We start from the raw sequence: 23068 nt of genomic DNA, 5'->3' as shown, positions 1-23068 counted from the left end.
ATTCATGAATGGCCAATAATTGATTTGCGATGTACTTCTATGGTTTTATGGGGAAGAGGTACTGCAAAGTAATATGACACCCTTGGATTTTGTAGATCAGAGGTAAACCATTCCAGGAAATAATTTAAAAGTTAATTCAGGAATTTATATTTTAAAAGACATCATGAAAGAAATCCAGAGAAGTAAAAAAAAAATAAGTAGGTGTTTTGAGCATCAGTACTTTATTCCAGCAACAGGAGAAGAAAAAAGTGTATGGACTCAACAACTCAACTTGCTTATCAGCCTTCTGAGAGGTCATAAAAAAAGAATCTTTCCAAAGGTGAATGCGATGAGACAGGAAGATCAAATTTGAATGTTTAATGATTTATTCTAGGCTCATTAAATATTTCTCGTTAGGAAATATTATCAATATGCAAAGTAAAAAAACACTACAGACGTCTCTTTTGATTGTCGGTCTCAAGGGAAAATGAAATTTGGGCCTCGAGGGATATTTTTTTGCTGCAATGCTGAGCAGCCTCACCGCATGGTCTTGTTATCCACCCATAGATTAAACATTAGCATGCTGGCCTTGCCTTTGCATGACACAGGCATGTCAAATAACCGGCGTGTGCAGTCTCACAGAGCCGCGAGTGTAGCTGAAGACACTCAGTTTTGTTGAGCGTTAAACTCTTTTTACTCAACATCGATTAAGTCCGTATTTTTTATTTAACCTTGAATATTTAATTTAGGGTCTTCCGGAGAGAAGGCTGGATTTAGGAGCGTGGACCTAGTCGACCCAACGCATCGGTGCACGTGTCCTTGTTACTGGCAGAGTAATTTTGTGGTGTTTTCACTGCTGATAAAGGTCAGATGCTTCTCACAATAGCAGCCGAGTACAGGGAGACAGCGTACATTTTTCGATCTTGCTGCTGATATTAGTTATCTGTCTCACTTCTCCAACCAAGTCTAAATATTGGCAAACTCCATTAGCAAAAGAGGGAGGGGGGTGGGGGCTTTTTCAGCACCTGCATTCCTCCTCAGCTAGTTATACTGGTTTTGGACTTGGTAGGGTGCTATTAGGGTGTTTTCTCAGGAGTGAGAAGCTAATCGGAGAAATCCGCTCTGCTTGTCTCTACATGCAAAATCAGTGAAGGAAGTGGGAGCCACAATCAGTCAGTGCGTCGCTGCATGATGAGCCTCAACGTCCCGGGACTGGTAGTGATGGTGCTCTTCTACCTGCTGGTGCTGGGCACCGGTATCTGGGCCTCCGTCAAGAGCAAGGGGCTGCAGAAGAGCAGCCAGGGTGACCAAACAGAGATTACACTGCTGGGCAACAGGGGCATCAGCCTGGTGGTGGGAGTCTTCACGATGACAGGTGAGTGATGGGGGTGGAGAGCGAACTCAAATAAAAGTCACATTAGGTAGAGTTAAGCAGTTTCTAGGAGTACGTGTGGACTTTTAAGAAAAATAAAGCTATTGCAATGAGCCACATGTTGATTCCGAGGTTTCTTTATTTTACCCACCCTCGTCCCAATGCCTTTGATTTTTCATTTCCTAGAGGACATTCTTTGGGTCACAACCTGTATGTCTAATCGGTGCAGTTGGGCATGCACACACAAACACAAATATTTACAAGGTGTATACCTTGTATAATATCCCTAGAGGGGTTTAAACTGTTTGAATCTATAGTGCACCAAATATTAACAATGGTCTCATTAGACTTTCTTTTTCATTTTATAATACATAGGTTTTAAGAGTTTAATGCGGTATTTTATGTCTAATGTATAATATGATGTAAATGGTTTACTTACCTTTATACTTCATACTAAATTTTAAATTGTCTCACAAATTTAGGGAATTCTTATGAACAATGATGTGTGTGTGTGTGTATTTTTCTTACAGCTACGTTTCTTGGAGGGGGCTTCATTATGGGTCTGGCAGAGATAGTGTACACTCCAACTATGGGACTGACATGGGCTGTCATGCCGGCCTCAGCAGCCCTGTCTTTTATTGTTGGTGAGAAAGGTTTTCAGGCACCTAAATAATGACTTAATATGATCTAATGATCTTCTGTTTGGGATTTCCAAAATGCAAAAATTCGACCTTGTTTTTGCTGGGGCAGATCTGTCTTTTAAATCACATACCCGATAATTGCATTCATCCTGAAGGAAATCCTAAAGGCAGTAAATAAAAAAGACTACACTTTCCATTGTGAGTTTGACATTATTACAAAAGGTGCAATTCTTAGTCAGTTTTGAACTATGAAAACAATCTCTCCCTCTTTTGCAATTCTTTAGGTGGTCTTTTCTTTGCAAAGCCAATGAGAGACAGAAGATATGCGACCATGATGGACCCGTTCCAGATCCAATATGGAAATGCAATAAGTGCAGTTCTGTCACTGGCATTGCTGATATCCGACATAATCTGGGTTACGGGAACTCTAATTGGCTTAGGTAAATCACAGTGACAATTATTTATGATCTAATATTTGTACTTCAAGCAATTGTTTATTCTTTGGACCGTGTAGTTACACAATCCAAATATACCACGGGGGTTGGGAGGGTTCATCTGCGGCCGAGCCACACCCCACCACCACTGTAATTACTTTGACATGTATCCATTTTGTACCACGAGCAGCGACATCTTGCTTAGTATTGCGTTACTTTTTTAGGTGCAACTATGGCCATGATCCTGGATTTGCCCTATTCTGTTTGCATTTGGATCTCTGCCTCAGTAGCCATCATCTACACACTGCTGGGAGGCCTCTACTCGGTCGCATACACAGACATCATACAGCTAACTCTCATATTCATCAGTTTGGTGAGTGACCTCACTTTTTCCGAAAGAATTGCATGAATCAATTCAATTGAAACATCTCTGACGTTTTAAAAAGTTTTCTCTTGTCCCACAACATCTCATATCGTCTGACATGACAGAAAGTGGTTTAGTAAGTGAGTGTTTTTTTCTGCAGTGGTTATGTGTCCCCTTCATCTTTATGAGCACCCATTCAACTGACATCACCAAGACTGCTTACAATTTTACCTACCAGGCCCCCTGGGTTGGTTCGGTGGATAAAGAAAGAGCGTGGAGGTGGATTGATCATTTCTTAATATTGGTAAGGGATGTTGGTAATGTCTCAATTCCATTGAGCTGCTGCAGTTTTAGGGTCCTGGTATTGTGAATGGTGTCTCCATATTACACCTTAGTGGACATTTTTATAAAACAAGTCATTCGTTGTTATTAGTAACACCTGTGCATCCCAACTGTATGAAAATATTAAATTAAATATACAAGTGTGTACACATTCTGCCACAAAAATAGGATTTGGTGAGATATTTTTGATGTGAGTGATGGCTAAAATGTAAAAAAATGTAAAAGAGTATACATTATATCATATTTATAAATAAATAATATTAGTGATTAAACAATAACCTTTTTTATGTTCCAAACTTATCAGTGCCCAGTATTTGAACTGGCAAATTAATATTTACTACTAAAGACTCAAGACTCTAAGGTGCAGTTCATTACAACAAGGCTGTCTGACAACAAGAAAGTTGTCTTGTCCACCTGACCCTTGACCTTTGTCTGTTATTATTTGTAAGTGTGTTTATATAAGGATGATTCTAGTTTATCGGACATATAGTAATGAAAACAACGCCATTGTGCGACCGTTTGTGCTTACATGGAAATTAAAAGTGAAGTGACACTACTACTAAAAAGGCCAGGATGACACACACAAGACGTATTCCCACTGTGTAAGGCTCTTTCTTTCTTCTTTTTTTTTTCCAAAGTCATTAGGTAACCTTGGATACCAGGACTTCCACCAGAGGACGCTGTCGGCTGCATCATCAGCTACCGCTCGGCTCACCTGTTTTATTGCAGCGCCTCTCATCTTCATACTCGGGATCCCACCCGTGCTGATTGGAGCGGTGGCAGCATCAACAGGTGCAGCGATAGCGATAGATAGCAAACGTGTAGAGAGACTATGCTGCTGACTTACGTCCCATTTTTGGCCTCAGATTGGAACGCAACCGCGTACGGCTCCCCGAGCCCATACGAGCGCGGCGACGCCGGTCAGGTTCTGCCTGTTGTTCTGCAGCACCTCACCCCACAATACATCTCCATCATCGGCATCGGAGCGATAGCCGCTGCAGTGATGTCCTCGACGGACTCGGCTTTGTTGTCCGCCGCCTCCATCTTCACATCCAACATCTATAAGAGCATAATGAGGACCACGGTAGGAGGAGACCTGAGTGAAAGACAACACTTGGGGTCAACCCCCTTTCTGTTTTTGGCTCACTGGCTTCCTTCCTCCCGCAGGCGTCAGAGAGGGAGCTCCAGTGGGTGATCCGTGCCACGGTGGCGTTGGTGGGCCTGGCCAGCACCGCGCTCACCTTCGTAAACAACAGTATTATGTTTTTCTGGATCCTGGGCTCAGGCATAACCTACACCGTCATGTTCCCCCAACTCGTCTGTGTCCTGTTCTTCCACGTCTCCAACGGCTACGGCTCCGTCGCGGGCCTGGTCGTCGCAGTGGTGCTGAGGGTGCTGAGCGGCGAGCCAACGATTGGGTTGCCTGTCGTTCTCCGCTTCCCGGGTTGCACGCTGGAGAATGGCGTATACGTCCAGCGCGCTCCTGTTCAGACGATCTGCATGTTGTCCAACATGTTTGCTACTTTGTTGTTCTCCTACCTAGCTGCACTGATATTCAATAGAGGACTGATTCCTGAGAGGTGGGACGTATTTAATGTGAAAACCGACAAACCGAAAAAGAAAACAACGTCAGTGAGCAATGGTGCCACCAAAACAGACGAGGAGGAGCCCGAAGTTCATGAGATTGAATTAATGTTAACCGCAAATCAGACAGATTGACGGAGAAATTATTCAATGGGATGTTCACAGGTTTGTGGTTTAGCAATCTTTCTGTGTAATATTCTTGAGCAAATGCGGTGGAAGTATTCCTCTCTTCCTTTAAAAACATTTTCAGTATGTCGCAAGAGAAATAAAAATGTTTTGAAGTAAAAATCTAATGAACATTGATATGGCAGCGAACATTAATCGTATGTGAAAAGATAAATAGAGGAATAGGGAGTAATGTCCAGGGGTGCAAACTCCCCCTCGGGGGGTCCGGGGCATGCTCCTAGGGGAATATATACACTCCCCTAAAGGATTATTAGGAACACCGGTTCAATTTGATTCTCATTACATTACATGTCATTTAGCTGATGCTTTTATCCAAAGTGACTTACAATAAGTCAAACATAAGGATACAAACCAAGAAGAACAAGAAACAAGAAAGTGCAATTTCATCAAAATCAGAAGACAGCACCAAGATGAACGAGCGCACGAATCCGGTCAATTTTCAATATAAAACTTTTCTCAGATAAAAAAAATGACAAAAAAATGATATATCAATATATATATATATATATATATATATATATATATATATATATATATATATATTATTATCTGTCTGTGGGGCCCGGTACCAGCTGACCCGCGGCCCTGTGGTTGGGGACCCCTGATTTAAGTGATCTGATCACATCGTACAGCCCACTTAAGATTTTCAAGGGTGTTTGACACACAACATTCAATTAAAATGAAAGTTGGTGCAAATGGGATAAAACGAGTGCCATGCATGTAATGAAGGAACCGCTGGTGCTTCCTGGTTCGGCCTGGCTGTGGCAGTAACGCCGCAATAGGTCGAAGTTGTGAACGCCGAAGCACAACAGCAGAATGGTGACGTTAGTCCACTGCAAGAAGTACCGTTGGTAGTCCGTCGATTCCCCTTGTTTCCCCGTCGCGAACAAGGTGAGCCGTTGATCCGTCGCGGATTAATCTCATTTAGAGCGGTTAAACTAGTTACTGGAGCGGACGGGTTAGCTGGTGTGCGGGTAGCTAGCTGAAGCTGGCGTGCTAACTCCGCTAGCCCCGGTAGCCGTAGCCACAAACCCGTCGACGCTAACGGTTACGGTTCAAAGCGTTTGACGTTAAATGACGTTTTAAAGAGCCCGAAAGCTTCTCTCATCTGCTGCCCGTTTCCCCAGTATTTGCAGTTTAGTTATTACAACAACTCCATTAAAACGCGTGTTAATATGCAATGTAACGTTAATCACCTCAACAGCTAACTAGCTCCACTGCAGAGATGGAGGCTGCAGGAGGAGACGAGGGAATGGACGTGCAAGGGGAAGCGGCGTTACCCGGCTTTCCTGCGCACCAGCACGCCTCCGCGAAGCCGGTGTGGGCCTCTCTGGAGGAAGCAGCCCGAATGAAAACCGAGGGGAACGCCTTCTACAAGGATAAGAACATTCGCTCGGCCATCGGACGCTACCACCGAGCCCTGCTGGTTCTGCGAGGCCTCGACCCCGACGTGATGGTGTCGGTGAAGGGGTTAGGACCGGAGATGCCCGCTCTCTCCCCCGAGCAGGAGGCCTCGCTGAGGAGCACGCAAGGGGACTGCTACAACAACCTGGCTGGTAAACGTCGCCACGGCAATGCCGGCGTTGTCAAGCACTGGAATAAATATAGCGTTACATGTTTGTGTGATTTGTATGTCTCTTTCAGCCTGCTTGCTGCAGAGGCCGAGTGTTGACTACTGCCGCGTGCGGGACTACAGCCTGCGGGTGCTGCAGTGGCGGCCCGGTGACGTCAAAGCGCTGTACAGGGCGGGAGTGGCCACGCTGGAGATGGGAGATGCTCACAGTGCCAAACGGTACCTGACCCGGGCCTGCAGGGTGCAGCCCAATGGTAGGAGGAAGAGTCGTCCACAGCCCACCCGTTTTCACAAATCATTTAAGAAGCTAGTCTCTATTGCTTCTCATTTAAGGCTTCCTTTTCTTGGTACAGTGTACACATATAGGCAATAAAGGGATATGATGTATGTATATCATGTATTTCTTTTAATTTAGTTTTTTGGAGTTTGCAGAGGAGCTCGATTTCACTCATGTTAAATATGAAGCTAAAGCCAGTTAGCTTGACTTATCATAAAGACTGGGAAGGCTCCCGCATGCTTCTGCTTCTTTACGCACCGCTGCGTCAACGCACTCGTTTCAATTCATGGTTCTAAAAGTCTTGCGTGTGTTGCAGAGCAATTCACCGGCAAAACAAAACAACGTGTTTTTGTCAAAGACAACCTAGAGTCACGTCTTTGTGCGGAAGTCGCTAGTTTGTTTACTTTATTTATCATAGACTTTACACCCGCCAATGACGGCTTGTATAAGCGGTCATATTTACGCATTTCTTACATTACAAAAGTTCTTCAATCTGATCCGTTCTCTCGTAAACATTCTTCGTTTTAATAATGGCGGTGTTGTGCGATGGAAATGTGAGACTCCGTAAAGGATGTAGTTAGCAGACCAATCGCAGCCTTGTGCGCTGCGGGAAGCTTGCGTTGCTGCAAGCCTAGAAAAATGAGTCGACACACGCAAGGAGGTGTGAAAAGGCACGCAAGGGACACGCAAGGGGGTCTTGCGTCTGCGTCGCTCTGATAACGCAGAAGCATAAACTAGGCTTAATTCACCTGGTGTATCTAACAAACGAGATATGCATTTCATTTGTCCTGATCGTTCCCAAATAAAATGTCTTCCTTTTCTGTCTCAGATGCCAATGTGAGAAAACACCTGCAGAGGGTCGAGGAGAAACTGAGTCAGGATTTACAAAGAGAGAAGGCCATGTACCGAGGCATGTTTTCCTCCAGCATGAAGAGCGGCTCTGAGGAAGAGATTAACCAAACCCACCGAGGCGGTGAAGGAGTTTTAGCCGAGCAGCTAAACGCACCAAATGAAGCCTCAAACTGAGACTCTGATCCGCCTCAACTGATTACAAACCAACTAAAGAGTGTTTCCACATCTTAACCTGTGTTACCTTTCAGGTGTTTATTGGTTGAGCATAGGAAAGAAAGAATCAAACCTCAGAATACTGGGAGGCGATCAAAATTAAACGAAAGATGTCGCTGCTCAAAATAGAAAGGAGAATCTGGAGAAGTTTGTTTCCTAGCAACACAGATGCAAAGCTCTAATGAGTTTGGATGTTTTTCAAAAGCCTCTGAGAGCTAAAGTCAGACTCGTAATGCACTAAGTTCATATTATGCCTTCATTATTGCAGATGTCTGGTCAGAACTGTGAATGCAATTTTGTGAGTTTTCTGGTAAAATATATTTTTTAAACAAATCCAGTCTCTGTCTTTTTAACAAACTAAGCATTGTTAAATTTGTTAAATATTGTATAATGTAGAAATATATTTCAGGCACAATACAAGTTCAGTTATGGTTCTTTTATTATTTGTAATCAATGAGATCCCACATTTTGTCTCTAACTCATCAATAGCTTTTAATAATTCAATATTTATTGTAAAATCCTGAGCACAATAACAAGTAAGAGTATTTGCTTGGTTTTGGTCATTATCTGGCCAATATGATTGTACTTCAGAGGCACTGCTGCCCTTAAAAAAAGAGGAATATCACATTCTCACAATAGATATATTCACTGAACTAGTCACAGAGCAGCATGCAGAAGTATACCACATTCATACCCATCGTTACAGGAAGGCTCTGCTTTTAGCTTTAGATGTAAAATCCTTTGGCACAACATTCACACCGAGGAAAAACTACACCGAAACCCACAATGATTAAGACAATTTGTAGTTCCTAAAAGTCAATTTTTACCCCACAATAAGGTTGTGTTAGGTTTCCCTCACTGACGTTTCAATGCGGGCCGTGCTGCACCCTGCAATGCTCACCCTCGCTTCTGTAGGGGGCACAATTTACAATAAAACAATGCCAATGAGGAAAAACTTTGGATGACAATGAAATCAATTGGATGCAAAATACAATGCCGCTGAAACAAAATGTCCTTTTCTTTTTTGGGAGGCTATAAAAATCTTTACTAAGATGAATGAGCAAAGAGCAAAATGAAGAGCAGGTTTTACAGACTTTATGCGCCTGAGAGGAACTTCTGTCATACTGGCAGTGGACAAAAGTAGATATATTACAGTGTTTCATAAAACCAGTGTATCGGACTGATTGATCATAGGTCCTTGAAGCTTTAAAATAATGGCACTCCCTTTTCCATGAAGTATAATACCAGCCATCATGCTTGTTTTGAGCGTAATACTTAGAAGATAAAATGACTGATGGTTATCATTAGGTCAAGTGTCACTTCTTGGAGGGCTTCCGTTTGAGACTCAGAGACCTCATGGAGCCAAACACTTTCCGGCCCAAGTCTCTCAGTGATCGAGAGCGCTGCAGGGGCATCCGTGGAGGAGGGGATGGAGAGAATGAAGGGGAGGAGAGAGGAGAGAGGGAATGGCAGCTGCCTTCCAGGCTCTGTGAGCGAGAGAGGTTAAAGAGGCTTGCTGTGGAGGACAGGCGTTTGTCTTCCTCTGCTCTCGGCGGTCTGGCGCCCTCGTATTTGCTCAGTCCTACGCCTCCTTGCCCGACATCTAATGAGGAGACCCAGTGTGCTCGCTTTGGAGGCTCCTCGCCGTGGTTACGGGACACCAGCAAGCCTTGGGATTCACTCCTGAACAACGCCCTCCTGGAAAGCCTGAGGCTAGTGCTACGTCTCTCCCCATCTTCCTTCCCCCTCTTCTTTGAGAAGAGGGGTGAGTTCTCCACTTTGGGCCTCTTGTCATTGCTGCTAGATGAAGCCTTCCCCCTTCGGTGCTCCTTCCTCCAGCTTCCCACGCTGTTCCTCCTCCACCCGTAGCCATACTCCGCCCTGTCCATCTCCTCTCTTTCGCTTTCGGACTCTTTGCCCCACAGGCGTCCCTCAAAGCCCTTCCAGAGTTTGCTGGAGGTCTTCCTGGGTGTCTGGGCCGCTGATCGCTCCCTCTCCTCTCCCTCAGCCCAATCTGAGCTATAGTCCTCTCTCTTGGCGTAGCTGCTTACCGTGGATGCCCGGACCAAATTGTGAGAGGCATGTTTCCCTTTATAAAGACCCTCCCCCTCAACCCTCTTCCACCCGCTACCGCCCCCACTTCCGCCCCCGTTCTGCCGCAGCGATCCACCCCTTGGTTGGATGCCGCCATGCTCCGAAGGAGAGCTCCTCGTACTGGTGCGAGGCAGGGAGCATTGGAAAGGCGCATCGCGACGGAAAACAGAGAGCGGGGTGGCACCCAGAGGGGATGGCTGGAGAGGCCGGGGAGGGGATCGGCCCCTGGTGGTGGGGCGGGAGGCGGGGGAGGAGGCTGTAGAGGAGGGATGGTCAGATGGCGAAGGGACCTGCCGGTAGTGGCAGTGTGAGGTGTAGTGGGGAGAGGGAATGTGGATGGACTGATAAGGGTGTATGGGGCTGCTAGAGTGTGAGAGAGGAGGGGTGAGGCTGGACTGAGACTGCGGAGAATGGGTGACACTGAGAGACAGCTGTATCGGCCTCTGGGTATTCGGTTCGGTCAGTCTAGTATAGTCATGTGACTGATCTGGCTGGGCAGTCAAGTGAGTTTTACTGTGGGCCCTCACCTCTCCCGCAGTATCTGTTTGGAAGCAGTCAATGTCCAGCTCCACGCCTTGTTCCATCAGTCCCACAACGACAGACCTGGATAGGCCTGAGAGGCGGGAGATCTCCTCCACCATTGGGGAGTCTTCGCTTATCTTGGGACTGGAGCTGGACTCTTGGATGAAGCTACTTCGCTGAGACTTAGCAGCTGGTCCAGGATTTGCACTAAACACCGGTGGTCCAGTGTCAGGCGGAGCACCGTTGCTCCAGTCAAATGAGCGACAGAAGGTAGACGATCCAAATCCAGGACTGGCTCCAGACCCTGAAGTGACCTCCAGGGAACTGCGGTGGCTCAGGCTGCTTGGACAAGTTGAAATGCGAGGTCGAGTCCTAACTGCCGGGGTGGGTGTAGCAGATGAGAGTGATGTAGCAGAGGCCGTGGAAGCTGGAGCAAAGTCCTTCTTCAAAGGTCCACAGCTGCCTTTTTTGGGATCATCCACCGGGCCTCCGCTGGAATTTAACCCAGGCGTCAGGTTCAAGTTGAGGTTCAAGTGGAGATTTATGTTCACGTCCTCTCCAGTTGCTGAAGGAAGGTTACCCAGGTTGATTGAATTTCTCGTGGCTTTCTTCCCGGTGGTGCTCAGGCTGATTCGGGCGGAGTTTCCCAGCAGTGACTTAGACGGAGTGATGCTGCCCCCTGGCAGGGTGGAGGGTGTGCAGCGGCTCTCAAAGGCAGAAAGGGACTGTGTAGAACCGTGACTTTTGCCAAGGGTACAGAAGCCTCTGTGCCGGACTTGACCTGGGGTGGCAGCTGAAGTGAGGTCGGAGGTGGAGGAGGTCCCCCGACTTTGGTACTGGCGAGCAAGTCGAGATATGTACTGCTCCAGCTGGGTTAAAGAAGCCAAGGCAGTGGGCTGCTGAGGCTGGAGGAGCCGAGCTGGATCAGCGTTGGACTCTTGGGATTCATCTATTTGGGGTCCTTCGGGGCTCGGAGAGGCTGATTGCTCCCGGTTCTGGGAGGTGAAGAGGGGGCTTTGGAGGGCGACAGCGTGCAGCGGGCTGGGGTAAGGGTACACCTCCTTGTTCCGACGGGACACCAGGTCCGTGCAGTAGCGAGGGTCCATCTGGGGGTGTGGATGGAGGGAGGAGGATGCTGGCTCGAGAAGGGAAGACATCAGGGAGTCACAGAGTCCTGGGCAAAGATCGGACAGAAAGCCCAGACCCGTCGCTTCAACGTCATTTTGGACTGTAAGAAACGAGAGAAGAAGAGAATTTCAAACAAAACATTTAGCTTTATTATTCAACATAATCTTTCATTTAGCGTTCATACAGTACATTTATCTATTTCCAGGCATAAGAGCTCTACATATGTTTATGGCCAGAGAACTACACTGACCAGTCTCTAGTTGATGTTTCTAAACCTGCTATATTACACGAATGGATGAACACGGCATGGATTTAACCCGCGCACCAGCTCACCTGGGGCGGGTGTGCCGTCTGTGGGTCCAGCGTCCTCCGGGCTGCTCTGCGATGCAGGGTGCTGTTGAGGAGCGGTGCTTTCCGACCACAGGATGTCAGTGTTGTCGGCGGACAGAGAAACCGGCTCCCACAGCTTCGGGGGTCTAGCAGGTGGCCCCGATCCCCCCTGGGCAGCGTCACTGGACACCGAGTAGCAAGAGTCTGAGAGAGAGCTTCCGCTCACTGAATAGAAGCCTTAAAAAGAGTGAAGAAAAGTTCAGTAAGTATGTTTAGGTGGATATCTAGGTGGCAATATACAACTGATTAGATTTAATGATGTAATCCTGCTGTTATTTACTGCTTGTTCATTTTATTATTATTAAGGTTGCATTTTGTACATTGTGCGATTACTGACTTGTTGGTTTTTCTTCATCTATTATTTTGACTTTTAAGTTAACATGAAAAAAAGTGACAAATAAAACCCAACCTCGTAAGAAATGTTCTTCACCATTCCATATACCGGTACTTTAAGTCTTTTTTGAGAATATATACACTTCTGTAACTTGGATATACGAGAAGCAGTTAAACAAAGACATTGTCTATAGAAACTCAAACTTTGGACACATACATTCCAATAGGAAGACTCGATCCTCTGTTTGACTAACAAGTGCCATGAAAGCACTGCAGTGCAAAATCACACTAGCTGTGAAAACACCAGATTAGCTACAAAAATAGAATTTGATTTTAAGGTTTGAAAGAATGAAAAAGGTTAAGCAAAGAAACTCCAAACCTAGAATTCTGAAATAGTGCCACGGCGGTTTCAGTTCACCCTTTACAAGAGAGTAAAGAATCGTATAAAAGTGCATGAGTGCATAGCAGAGACAGGACCGTCTCAGTGGTAGAGACACAGAGAGCACAGTTACCATGAGAGCGGGAAGGCGTTTGGCGAGAAAGGTTGACAGAGAGAGAGAAACAAATAAGCCAAGTGCCAAGTCCCTGGCTCCAAGTAAACACGAGGTAAAAAAAAGAGCAGGGTTAATGTTTAATAGGATTTTGCTTACACAAGGTGAGCTGTAGTGATATCGGAGAGTGACACCCTGCGTGTTGCACACTGCACTGAAAACAGGTGTGTCTATTTACCTGAACTAGGTCTGGAGTCACTGTCCAGATGGGCCGCGCCAACGCCGTCTGGTGTTGGTGGCGAGAGCAGGTCGGACGGGGCGTCCCAGGACAGAGCGGACCAGCGGGAGGTGCTCCCCCCGCAAGACGAGGAGTGGGCCGACCCATCCCCCGAATTACCGCCGCAGGCCTCTGTGGTGCTCTGACAGGGCGGTTTCACTACATCTGAGGGAGACGGAGCCTGAGGAGGAAAAATCAAACATGTGAAAAGTTAGACCGGAGATTAAATGACCCAGATTATATTTGGTCTAATTTGACATGGATGAGATCATCCAATGGGGGTGATAACAGCATTCCCCCATAATGATACACAGTGTGCCTTATTTGCTTCATTGGAATTTCCCCGGTGAAAAGTATTGTTATTAATGATATTACACTGGGGAGAACTCGCTAGATATTCATACGTGATGACACACTAAGAGTGACTCCTCACACAGCGGTACCGCCTCTTATAAATCGTTAAATCCAACACAGCCGTGTGAAAACACTAAAAGATCGAGAACAATTTCTGTTCTAGTTTATACAACAAAAGCACTTCATTCGGAAGTCAAAGCTGGATTTATTTGTAATTAAACAATTACGAATCTCAGACTAATATAATTATTCGTGGTTTTGAAACGTTCATGCAAATTAAATGAGATTCTTTCTGCCAATAGTATTGAAGATGCATTGAGCAGATACACGTAGTGGAATCAAAAGTGCAGCATTTCCCACTAAATGGAGTGAAGGAGACGTACAGTGTAGCATCATAGGACAGTATTAAATTATATCCTTCACCAGACACACTACGGTGACGTGGCGCCGCTTACTGGAACGGCCACAAATGAGAACCCCTTATTACACACACACACACACACACACAACACAAAAACAAGATCGACCCCTCAAGTAACGCAAAGTGCCTCCATTTCCTAGATTAGTGAACGCAGCCCCCCCCCACACACACACACCTCCCCCTCCAATTACCCTCCAAATCCCCAGCCCCTCCAGGACAGCAGCCAAGAGGAGCCCCTGCATCCCACTGATCGGGCCTGGACAACAGAAACACTGTGAGTGGCACTGATCAATCCTCCTCTTACTGAGGGAACAATACAGGTAGTGACTCACTGCCGGGCTGACAGGAGAGAGAAGAGGGGGGGGGGGGGGGGGGCAGGAGACAATGGGAGAAGACAGATGACGTAACAAAGAGCAGCCGGAGCAGCAGAAGGGGAAAGGGGGGGGGATGGAGTGAGGAGAAAAGGAAGGAACAGAAGTTGTAGACAGAGAGGAGACTTTGACCAGCGTCTTAACTCCCTTTTTTGTGTGAGATTAGGAGCTTTTACTCTCTTCTACCCGCCCCCCCCCCCCCCCACACACACACACACCTACCCCCCCCCCCCCTTTTCCGTAAATCTAAAGCTGAGTGGTTGTACAAAAAAAAAAAAAAAAGAGTGAGAGGGACCTAAAAAGCAATAAAAGAGTGAGTCACTGAGTGAGTGCGGGCGGTGAAGGCATGGGTGAGGTGGGGAGGGGGGCGAGCGGTTGCCGGGTGAGAGAGAAGGGCATCTTGAAGGACCCCCACCACCCCCACACTCCCCTTGACAACCCCCCCCCCGCCTCTCCTCCCACTTCTGTAATATCCATCGAGCCCGTGTTCACCATAGCTACAGCCGCTCGCTCGCTTCTCCTCCCACACAGAACCACAACAGCACAACAGGCCGGGCAAAGCATTTAACTCATCCACAGGCCGAACACTCAGCACCCGGGTCCCGCTCGCGGAAACTTCCTTCCTCCCGCCATAGAACAACACGTTCATCAATCTGCACTCGTAAGGGGCCTCGGCTCGAATGTGTAAATACGTCTGTCCTTTTATCTCCCAGCAGTACGATGCATTGCACGCGACCGGATAATGTTACACAGAGACCAGCGTATGATCTAATCATACCAGGCCAGTGGGTGGGGGTCTGCTCAGGCTCTGTAACGTGATCTTCCTTCACGTGAGGGAGCAGCTCAGTCCCGCCGAAACAATACGACGGAAATGCATGGGTCGATTAGAACATAATGGCAGCTGCACGAGCAGCACACCTCCTCTCAATACGTGCATTATGTCATTAGGCGAGAGGAGCGGTGTCCATGTTGAGGCAGAATCGTTCGAGCGGGCGCTTGGTGAGAAGTGCACGTGATTGTTTTACACGACGCATTCTTTTTTTTTTTTGGATTGTTTAATGCATTGTAACGGTGGCATTGCCCACGCTGTGCACCTACATGTTCCCCCGGGCTGAGTGGGGGTAACGTGGGCCGTAGCTTTTCCAAAAACAATCAGGTGACTTGGAAGTACCGGCGTCACGGCCTCGTTTTGTGTTTTTCGCTGACCTCCGAAGGATCCCGAGGCAAGAAGCGAGAGACAAAAGCTGTTTCACTCCACGAGTCGGGATAATGGATCCCTGTAAGATGATGCTTTCCAACACTGAAGCTCCTTTCGAGGCAGGCTGCCTTCAGTAAGAGGGCATTCAGGGCTGCAGATGTTGCAGAGGCATGTTCACATACTGCGTATCTTTACGATTAAGTCATCTGCTGATTGTCAAGTCATTCGCTCTATTTCTGTCTAACAAATAATCCAGTAATGTAAAGTAAATGTGAATTAAAGGAAGCTTTCGCTCATAATCCCTCCCACCCCCCCGTTCTCTATGTGCTTCCTTCAGTGAGGAGAATTTTGTTTTTGAACACTGGGAATTAAACGGCAACAATTCGGCCGTGGCACCAATTCTGAAGGAAGAGGAGTTGCTGAAAAGTGTGAAAAGATGAGAAAAATGTTTTTAAAATTCATTTTGACTAAATTATTGGAAATCTATTAAGAAAAACAATAATAATATCCCCAGAACTGACATATTTATGATAATACAATGGGTTTTCTTTTCGTAAACAACGTTGTAGATGTATTTTTACCCTATATGTAGGGTATATCTTCTTCTATCAAAAACCTGTGTGCGTCACAAATGCCAGAGGATTAAAAAGATGTCATTTAAAATTGCTTTTTTTCCATCACAGATGACACTAACCAGCCATGATCCCATCCTGCCACGCGTGAGACAAAGGGGAGAATGTTTATTCACATTTCAAGTTTAATTCCAAAGCAAACAAAAACAAAGCTGAGCACATTATGTTGTGACTCATCCAATCCTCACTTTGCAAAATAGTTCTATTTTCAACAGCAAATCAACTTGTCTTTGTTGACGCAAGTAGTGAATTTCTGGTCAAACATAATACCTTTGGGGATGAAGCATTAAGAAGCATTACTTTTCCACCTCTGTGATAGTAAATAAACATCTACTCCCTCGACCGCGTTCTCTCTCCAGCTGCGGTATCAACTCGACGTGCTGACTTTTCGAGCAGACAAAGAACAACTGGTTTCCATTTAAGCGAATGCTGTGTTTGTGTTGGCGGAGGTCGGCCCTGGCAGAGGGCCGAGGGCCGAGGGGGTCGACCCGCTCCGCTGCACCGGCAGCTCCCTTCTGAAGTGAGAATGAGCAATGCTGCTCGGCCTCTCTGCAGGAGCTCTCAGCACTGCGGGCGGAGGGCGATGGGAGGACGGGGGGGGGGGTCTACAGAGAAGATGTTGGAAGGTGGGCGGCGAGGAAAGCGGCAGATTATGAGCCGCACTTCCATGCAGAAACCTTCAGATGGGCCATTTCTGGCATTGGCCTCAAGAAAAAGCCTGTTTATTATCATCGTCTTCAGTGCAAGCCTGTAGGTGCTACACCTAAATAGCATTTTGTCAAATAAATGTTCTGCAAAAGGCGACCTCAGCTGTGGTCCCTTTTAGACGGAACGCGCATCCATGCGCTGCAGGCCGCTGACTAATGCGGCTCATTAGTATCACGCACACGTGTTCACGGCGTGACAACGCTGCGTGCAAAGTGAAGTGGATGAAGTGTCTGTTACTTTCTCAGAATAACAATACAATGGCATTAATGCAGCACCAGCAGCCTCTGAAAACAACACAAAGCTGTCATGTCACTGGCATGGAAACGATCCGGAGAGAATTCCTGACAGGCCGAGGAACCTCGGTGCAATGTAGTAATGAATAAGGTGCAAAGAAGAAATAAAATGCATGATTTTTTAAACATTTTAAAAGATGAATGTTGAGCTGGAGAGCGGTTCATTCAAATGATGTCGATGTGGTGAGGTCAGTGCAATTATTTGGTGTGGATTCCATCACAGTTTCCTAGTGCCCAAGGTTACGGCTTCAGATTTGCTCGTCTTGTCCAACCAACAGTCCAAAACCAAAACGCAGTTTCAGTTTAGTCTTAAAAAGGAGAGAGACAAAAGTAGCGCATCCTCACATTCAGGAAGTTACTGAGGAGCGTTTATCAGTTTTACATGGAAATTAATTGAAAAGATGAATTCCTTTTCAAAACAGTTCCTGTCATCCCCCAAATTCTTCAGCTCCAGGCTGAAAATGTTCTTGCCAATGCCCATATAAATTAACGATAACATGTCCCATTTCTCCCCAGAAAAAGCGTGTTTGGTGTACTCGCAGTGTACTCCTCTCATTTCCAACAGATTTTGAATCTCTTCACAGGCTCTAATATAGTTCATGTTCAGAAACAACAAACCGGACTACCAACAAGCTCGGTATCTGTCCACCTCTCTGTCCACATGTCAACCCACATTCCCCTCATCCCCATAACAAAAGGACCCGTGTGTGCATTTCAGGGCACGGTTGGGAAATGGGTCACTTTATGGGTGTGTATGAAGATCAAACATCACAACCCTTCAGACTGAAGCTGAACACCGGAGCTTTTAAAACTCCAGGATCAAAACTGCACTTTTTTGTTGTTGCTCTGGACAACACGACAGATGCGGTTGTGAGTCTGCCTTCACATTGTGATCCATTTGAAATGCAGACCGGGTGCCAAAGTGACCTTTACAGCTGGCGGGCTTATGGCCAGACCTGCAGCAGTGTCTGGTGGCTGGCTTGTGTTTCAAACACCTGCACCCGATTTCAGCGCCTACAGCCTCCTCTCTAACCTTGAGGCATGCAGGGCACAGAGCCAGGCGGACCGGACTGCTCCCGGTAGCCCGGCCTCGATGTGACGGTCACACATGGTGTTACTTTGTAAAAGGACGCGGCTGCGTGCACGGACAGAATCTGGCACCATCTCAATCGGTTGAACGCTCTGCGTTCCGCGCAGGCAGCGACGAAACGGAGCCGCAGAGGGACCGGCTTGTTGGCAGATCACCATAATCCCCGCATCCATATTTAATAATCTCGTCATGTAGAGCTCCGTGACAGACGCGCTGACTGACCTGTTGCCTGCGGGATGTCGCAGAGCCGCGCTCCGCTTCCGAGGCGGCGCTCTCCGGGGATCCGCTCGCCTCCTCCTCCTCCTCCACCTCCTCCTCCTCCGCCCGTGGCTCATCGGCGCTCTTGGGTCCAGCGGAGGCTCGCTCCTCCAGAGCGGTGTCCACCAGCTCCAGGTGTTTGCACCTGAGCAGCTCCAGCTCCAGCACCCCGGCGAGCGTCGCCTTGAGGCGCTCTCCGATGCGGACACGCTCGGTGCCCGACCACAGCGAGCTCACGCAGCCGCGGCCGCCGGCCATCCTCGTCGCGGGTTCACCGGGGCAGGCGGGACACCGGGCGCGCACCGCTGACCACCGCTCGGTTGCCGCGCAAATGGACGGGAAGGATCCGGGGGGGCGCTTATGGGGCAGCCTCGGGTTGAGCACCGCAGCTCCGCACCATAGTAGCCGCGTGAATTAACGCAATACGCCAAAATACAATCGGCATCAGTGACGCGCCACGCAGCCCGCAGCGTTCAGCGTCCGGCGTTCAGCCTGCTGCCTGGCGCGAGATCTCTAGCACGGAACCCACCGGCGCACCGGCTCCCGTCCCGTTTGACACCGCCGGTTCACCGTGTCACCAATACGCCTCCCGGCCCGGTGGAGTCACCATGGCGCTGGACTCCCGTGTACGCGGCGTCCCCACTGAGACAATGCAACAAACTGACGGAGGGAGATAACGTGCTGCATGCGGGGGGAGGAGCCGCTGCACCCGAGCTGCACGGCGATTGGACGAGGAAGTTTTTTTTCGAAAAGATCCACGCTTGTTTAACTCGCGCTCCGTGGTCCAGGGTGGCGGATGACGCATATTCGCGTTCCTATAGGGTTCCCGCGAAGGCAGCGGGTTAACGGGGCGACGTCATCAAGCTCTGACGTCATTCTGTACATTTTGTACAAAAACTTTAGAAAAGTAACAGAGACATTGTCAGGGTTAGTAACCACGTCACTCGTTTTCTTTGTTGCGTATGATGGAGTTAACGTGTCTTTTATAAGGCCTATTGGCTGCACAAATTCTATGCAATGACTCTGACGGACGTCAGAATGTATTTTAGATGCATTATGTTGTATGCAAATGGTGAATACTCCGAAATAAAGCTCTGTTTCATCAAATAAAATAAAATAAACCGCAGCCCTGTAATGCCTGGAGCCATCTAAAATGTAATGTAAATTATTATTATTTCTATAACTATAACTACTATTATTGCTGCGGCTGTTGTTATAATAATAACTATTATTATTATTGTTTTTTTAATCGTGTTTTTGCTTAATTCTTATTAAATGTCTACTTTTTACTTCATTTCTGATATTTTGGTGATTACGAACTGGATAGTAATTTTATTTATATTCTTTCCATTGACAAATAGGAAAATGCTTATAAATCCCCAAAAGCACAGATTCTTCAATCTGAACAAACCCATCCGACCATCTGTATTCTGAATTATGACAGGTGCAGTGCACAATAGGTTCTAGTGCCACGTTTCAACCAGCAGAGGGTAATCTTCATCCACAACAGGGTTTTTGTTCCTGGTTTTGTTTCTCCAACGTTTTTAGTATCTGAGTTAAACTATATGTGTTTTTACTTACACCATTATACTCAGGCAGAGTAGACTTAATACATGTACCTTGTATCATTCAACCCCTTTGAAACAAATCAGTTGTGCATCTTGACTCGAAGGGCCACTCAGATCTTTTTACCATCACATGTTTATCACCACATATAGTTTGCAGAGGAGGAAGATGTACTCAGATCCTTTGTTTAAGTAAATTAATCAAACATATATGTTGATTGTGTTTAGTATATTAATATGATCCTGCAGAATAAGTTCTGCTTGGTAAGAAGTGGAATATATTAATGGGGAGTCAATTTATAATGATAGATCAGAAAAAACAAAACATATTTACATCTTATAAGAGTTTAGAGATTCTTCCCCAGAACCACCTCAAACCGGCCTTCAGCGTTACGATTAATAATGATCTTTTAGAGCGTGACTCTGGCCGGCGTGGCTGTTAGACGGTCAAAGGTCAAAGGTCAGAACAGTCAGATCTCAGTACAAAAGTGGCACCGGGTTCCTCTCGGGGTCCCATTGTGTCCGAATCATTAATATCATGTGGCGTTTGGGCTCCTCACATGTTGCGGGGCCCTCGCTGCGCTCCCGTCTTCGTGTTTTGTACCCGTCGTCTGTGCGACTGTCCCAGGACAGCAGCACCCAATATCACCAGTAGATGTGAGAATGCCCAGTGAGATAACCAGCACACGTGAATCTGCAGCCACGCACACATACTGCCCACCGGGACGGGTGCGAGCCTTTGATTGTGTGTTTGTGTCACATTTCGACTCCTCCCCGCTTGCGTCTTCTATAAAACACCGGCGCTCTGAGCAGCACAGCGGGGTTCACCGACTTCCACCCGAGGGGACTCCACGTCAGCCCGGGCGAAAAACGCCGCACCGCCTCCATCGCCGCCGGTCTCCGTCAAACCGCCCCGACCCACAAACGAACATGGCTCCCTTTGAGAAATCCATGGAGATGATGTCCTTCAAGCAGAGGAAATGTCTCGGTGAGTCGCATTTCGCACTTGTCTTTCAACATCGAAGTCACATTCTTTGTGTCACGCACAAACGCTGCTCTCTGTTTCATCTTTTTTCAGAGACAAGAAAGGATGAAGTGTGCACCATTCGGACCAAATTCCCCAACAAACTGCCCGTGAGTTGGTCTTCACTACAAATCAAGCACTTAATCAAGTGTTACGTAATGACCCCAGCTGACCCCAGGTACGTTTTGGCGCTCAGGTGATTGTTGAACGTTACATCCGTGAAAAGACTCTCCCCCTGATGGACAAAACCAAGTTCCTGGTTCCCTTCGAGCTCACCTTGGGCCAGTTCCTCTGTCTGCTCAGGTAAACTCACAGTGTTTCTCCTGCTCACTCCTAAAGCAACTTGTTTTGATGTTCCAGCCTACTTCTGCTTGATTCAGCCCTCCCTTCTCTCCACTTTCTCCCCCGAGCTGTCAGATTTGTCATTGTTCTCTGCATGCCTCCCCTCTGCTCGCTCCTCCCGTGTCCCAAAAATAGGGTTGTTTTTCCATCGTTCATCCACCTCCGACTGCTTCTCTATTTCTTTTCAGGAATAAGATTTCATTGGACTCCACCCAGGCTTTGTTCCTCCTGGTGGCGGAGAAGAGCATGTCCTGCATGTCCTCCAGCATGGGGGAGGTTTACTCCCACCACAGCGACACCGACGGCTTCCTGTACATCACCTATGCCTCGCAGGAGATGTTCGGAGCGCCTGGACCGGCAGCACTGAAGCAGATCAAAGCGAAATGACCCGGAGGAGGATCTGAACCAACAAACAACCCAACTGGAGGCAAAGAAAGAGCGTTTTCAGGCCTGCCTCACGAAGCCTTCTGGACTTTCAAACAGGGCAAATCTCTACTGGACCAGACTCGCACTGAGGATTCGTTGCAGACAGATTGATTGCTTGAGTGGCAAGTCGATACAGATGCAAAAGGACAGTTGTGATTGTTGCCCCGTGATGTTTTTTTCAATACCTGCTCTTCAAATAGATCAGACGCATTGAGCTTGAGAGCAAACAAACCTGTCGTAACGTTGCTGTAATGGTGTAAAACTAAAAACAGGGTCAATGTCTTGCTGGCAATCAGACTCCTGCTCAGCACTTATCTCTTCTGTTCTCCTTTCGTTGATTGCCTCTTTCATCCTCGCGTTCCCTAAAAATGTGAAACTGTGCTGCGGATTCTCGAGGCACTCATTGAAAACGTGGATGTCAATTGAATGCTGCTCTTTCTCATTTTCCCAAAAAATAAATCCTTGTCCTTACAATTCACTGACTTTGTGCGATATTTACCTTTTGTTTATAAAAGACATTGTGTCACTCATTTGGGTCATTGGGCGGAACCGGAATGAGCAACACATGTTCTCCAACCGCGGAGACACGGCGGAATCCTTCACGTCCAATTAAAGCGTCAAGAATAGACATTGATTCATAAGGTTCCACCCACGGCTCACACACGCAGGTGCTTCATTCCTCACCTGCCTCCTCGCCACCGTCATGCATAAGCCCTGCCCACTCAGCCATCTGCAGGGGTCAGAGGGCCAAGCGGATTATATTTAGAGGAAAACACTGTGAGTGAGGGGGAGAAAAAACAAAGAAACTTTGGGGAAAAGCCTCTCTCCATAAACACGTGGAAGAAAAGGAGGGCAAAAGAGGGGAAGATAGCGACGTCCTAACGGAGGACCACAGGAAAAAGGAAACTCTGTGAAGGAGAGATACACAGCGGGGGAGTGGGACAGCTACGCAAACAAGCAGGGACGTACAGTCCTTTCACACCACTGTGGGCATTCAAGCAGCTCGCTGTCAATATATTATCATACCAGAACAAAAAGCCCACCACCCCCCCGAAGCTACTGCAAGCTGTGAATTATCTAATGCTGTCAGCACTTATCGAAACTGACTAGAAGAGTTTACAAAGGGCCGTGGGGAAAGTGACCAAGCGATCATCGGTTTCGCAACCGCCTCCAAGGACACATCTATATATTGTGTTAGAATTGGATCCGATACGAGTTTTTCCAAGAACAATATTTGTAATAGACAAGAGAGCGCCGCTGTCATCACGAGTTCCAGGTTGTGAGTGATATCCCAACGGGGCCGTGTGCAGATTGTCCTCCATGGAAGGCAGAGT

General features: G+C 47.2%; 4 protein-coding genes across 6 annotated transcripts; 3 read left to right on the top strand and 1 right to left on the bottom strand.

Annotated features, from left to right (window-relative positions):
* The first annotated feature begins 1043 nt into the window (after window positions 1–1043).
* On the top strand, window positions 1044–5004 carry LOC120818233 (high-affinity choline transporter 1). The gene is made up of 8 exons (XM_040175150.2): window positions 1044–1354; window positions 1882–1995; window positions 2277–2432; window positions 2651–2799; window positions 2951–3094; window positions 3771–3924; window positions 3999–4216; window positions 4300–5004. Exons 1-8 carry the CDS (start codon window positions 1168–1170, stop codon window positions 4849–4851), a joined length of 1674 nt encoding a protein of 557 aa, XP_040031084.2. The 5' UTR covers window positions 1044–1167; the 3' UTR covers window positions 4852–5004.
* A 528-nt stretch (window positions 5005–5532) lies between these two features.
* On the top strand, window positions 5533–8150 carry ttc9c (tetratricopeptide repeat domain 9C). Of its 2 annotated transcripts, none has more exons than XM_040175169.2 (4): window positions 5533–5793; window positions 6107–6458; window positions 6547–6729; window positions 7582–8150. In XM_040175169.2, the coding sequence occupies exons 2-4, from the start codon at window positions 6128–6130 to the stop codon at window positions 7776–7778; spliced, it is 711 nt and encodes a 236-aa protein (XP_040031103.2). In that variant the 5' UTR covers window positions 5533–5793; window positions 6107–6127; the 3' UTR covers window positions 7779–8150. The 2 variants fall into 2 exon arrangements, with proteins under 2 accessions (XP_040031103.2, XP_040031104.2); XM_040175170.2 differs by having other exon boundaries at window positions 5547–5793; window positions 6126–6458.
* Window positions 8151–8238: 88 nt separating this feature from the next.
* On the bottom strand, window positions 8239–19667 carry LOC120818223 (uncharacterized). The gene is made up of 4 exons (XM_040175130.2): window positions 18342–19667; window positions 13014–13233; window positions 11895–12128; window positions 8239–11661 (listed from the first exon to the last, which is right to left on the bottom strand). Exons 1-4 carry the CDS (start codon window positions 18633–18635, stop codon window positions 9134–9136), a joined length of 3276 nt encoding a protein of 1091 aa, XP_040031064.2. The 5' UTR covers window positions 18636–19667; the 3' UTR covers window positions 8239–9133.
* Window positions 19668–20438: 771 nt separating this feature from the next.
* map1lc3cl (microtubule-associated protein 1 light chain 3 gamma, like) lies at window positions 20439–22208 on the top strand. Of its 2 annotated transcripts, XM_040175172.2 has the most exons (4): window positions 20439–20930; window positions 21021–21076; window positions 21163–21269; window positions 21497–22208. In XM_040175172.2, the coding sequence occupies exons 1-4, from the start codon at window positions 20606–20608 to the stop codon at window positions 21693–21695; spliced, it is 687 nt and encodes a 228-aa protein (XP_040031106.1). In that variant the 5' UTR covers window positions 20439–20605; the 3' UTR covers window positions 21696–22208. The 2 variants fall into 2 exon arrangements, with proteins under 2 accessions (XP_040031106.1, XP_077958125.1); XM_078101999.1 differs by lacking the exon at window positions 21163–21269 and having other exon boundaries at window positions 21021–21144.
* Window positions 22209–23068: the final 860 nt, after the last annotated feature.

The sequence above is a fragment of the Gasterosteus aculeatus genome, chromosome 4 (genome assembly GCF_964276395.1).
Source record: "Gasterosteus aculeatus chromosome 4, fGasAcu3.hap1.1, whole genome shotgun sequence".
Classification (NCBI taxonomy): domain Eukaryota; kingdom Metazoa; phylum Chordata; class Actinopteri; order Perciformes; family Gasterosteidae; genus Gasterosteus; species Gasterosteus aculeatus.
Note: the sequence above shows the minus strand (reverse complement) of the source record. Positions and strands in the feature narration are given on the sequence as shown.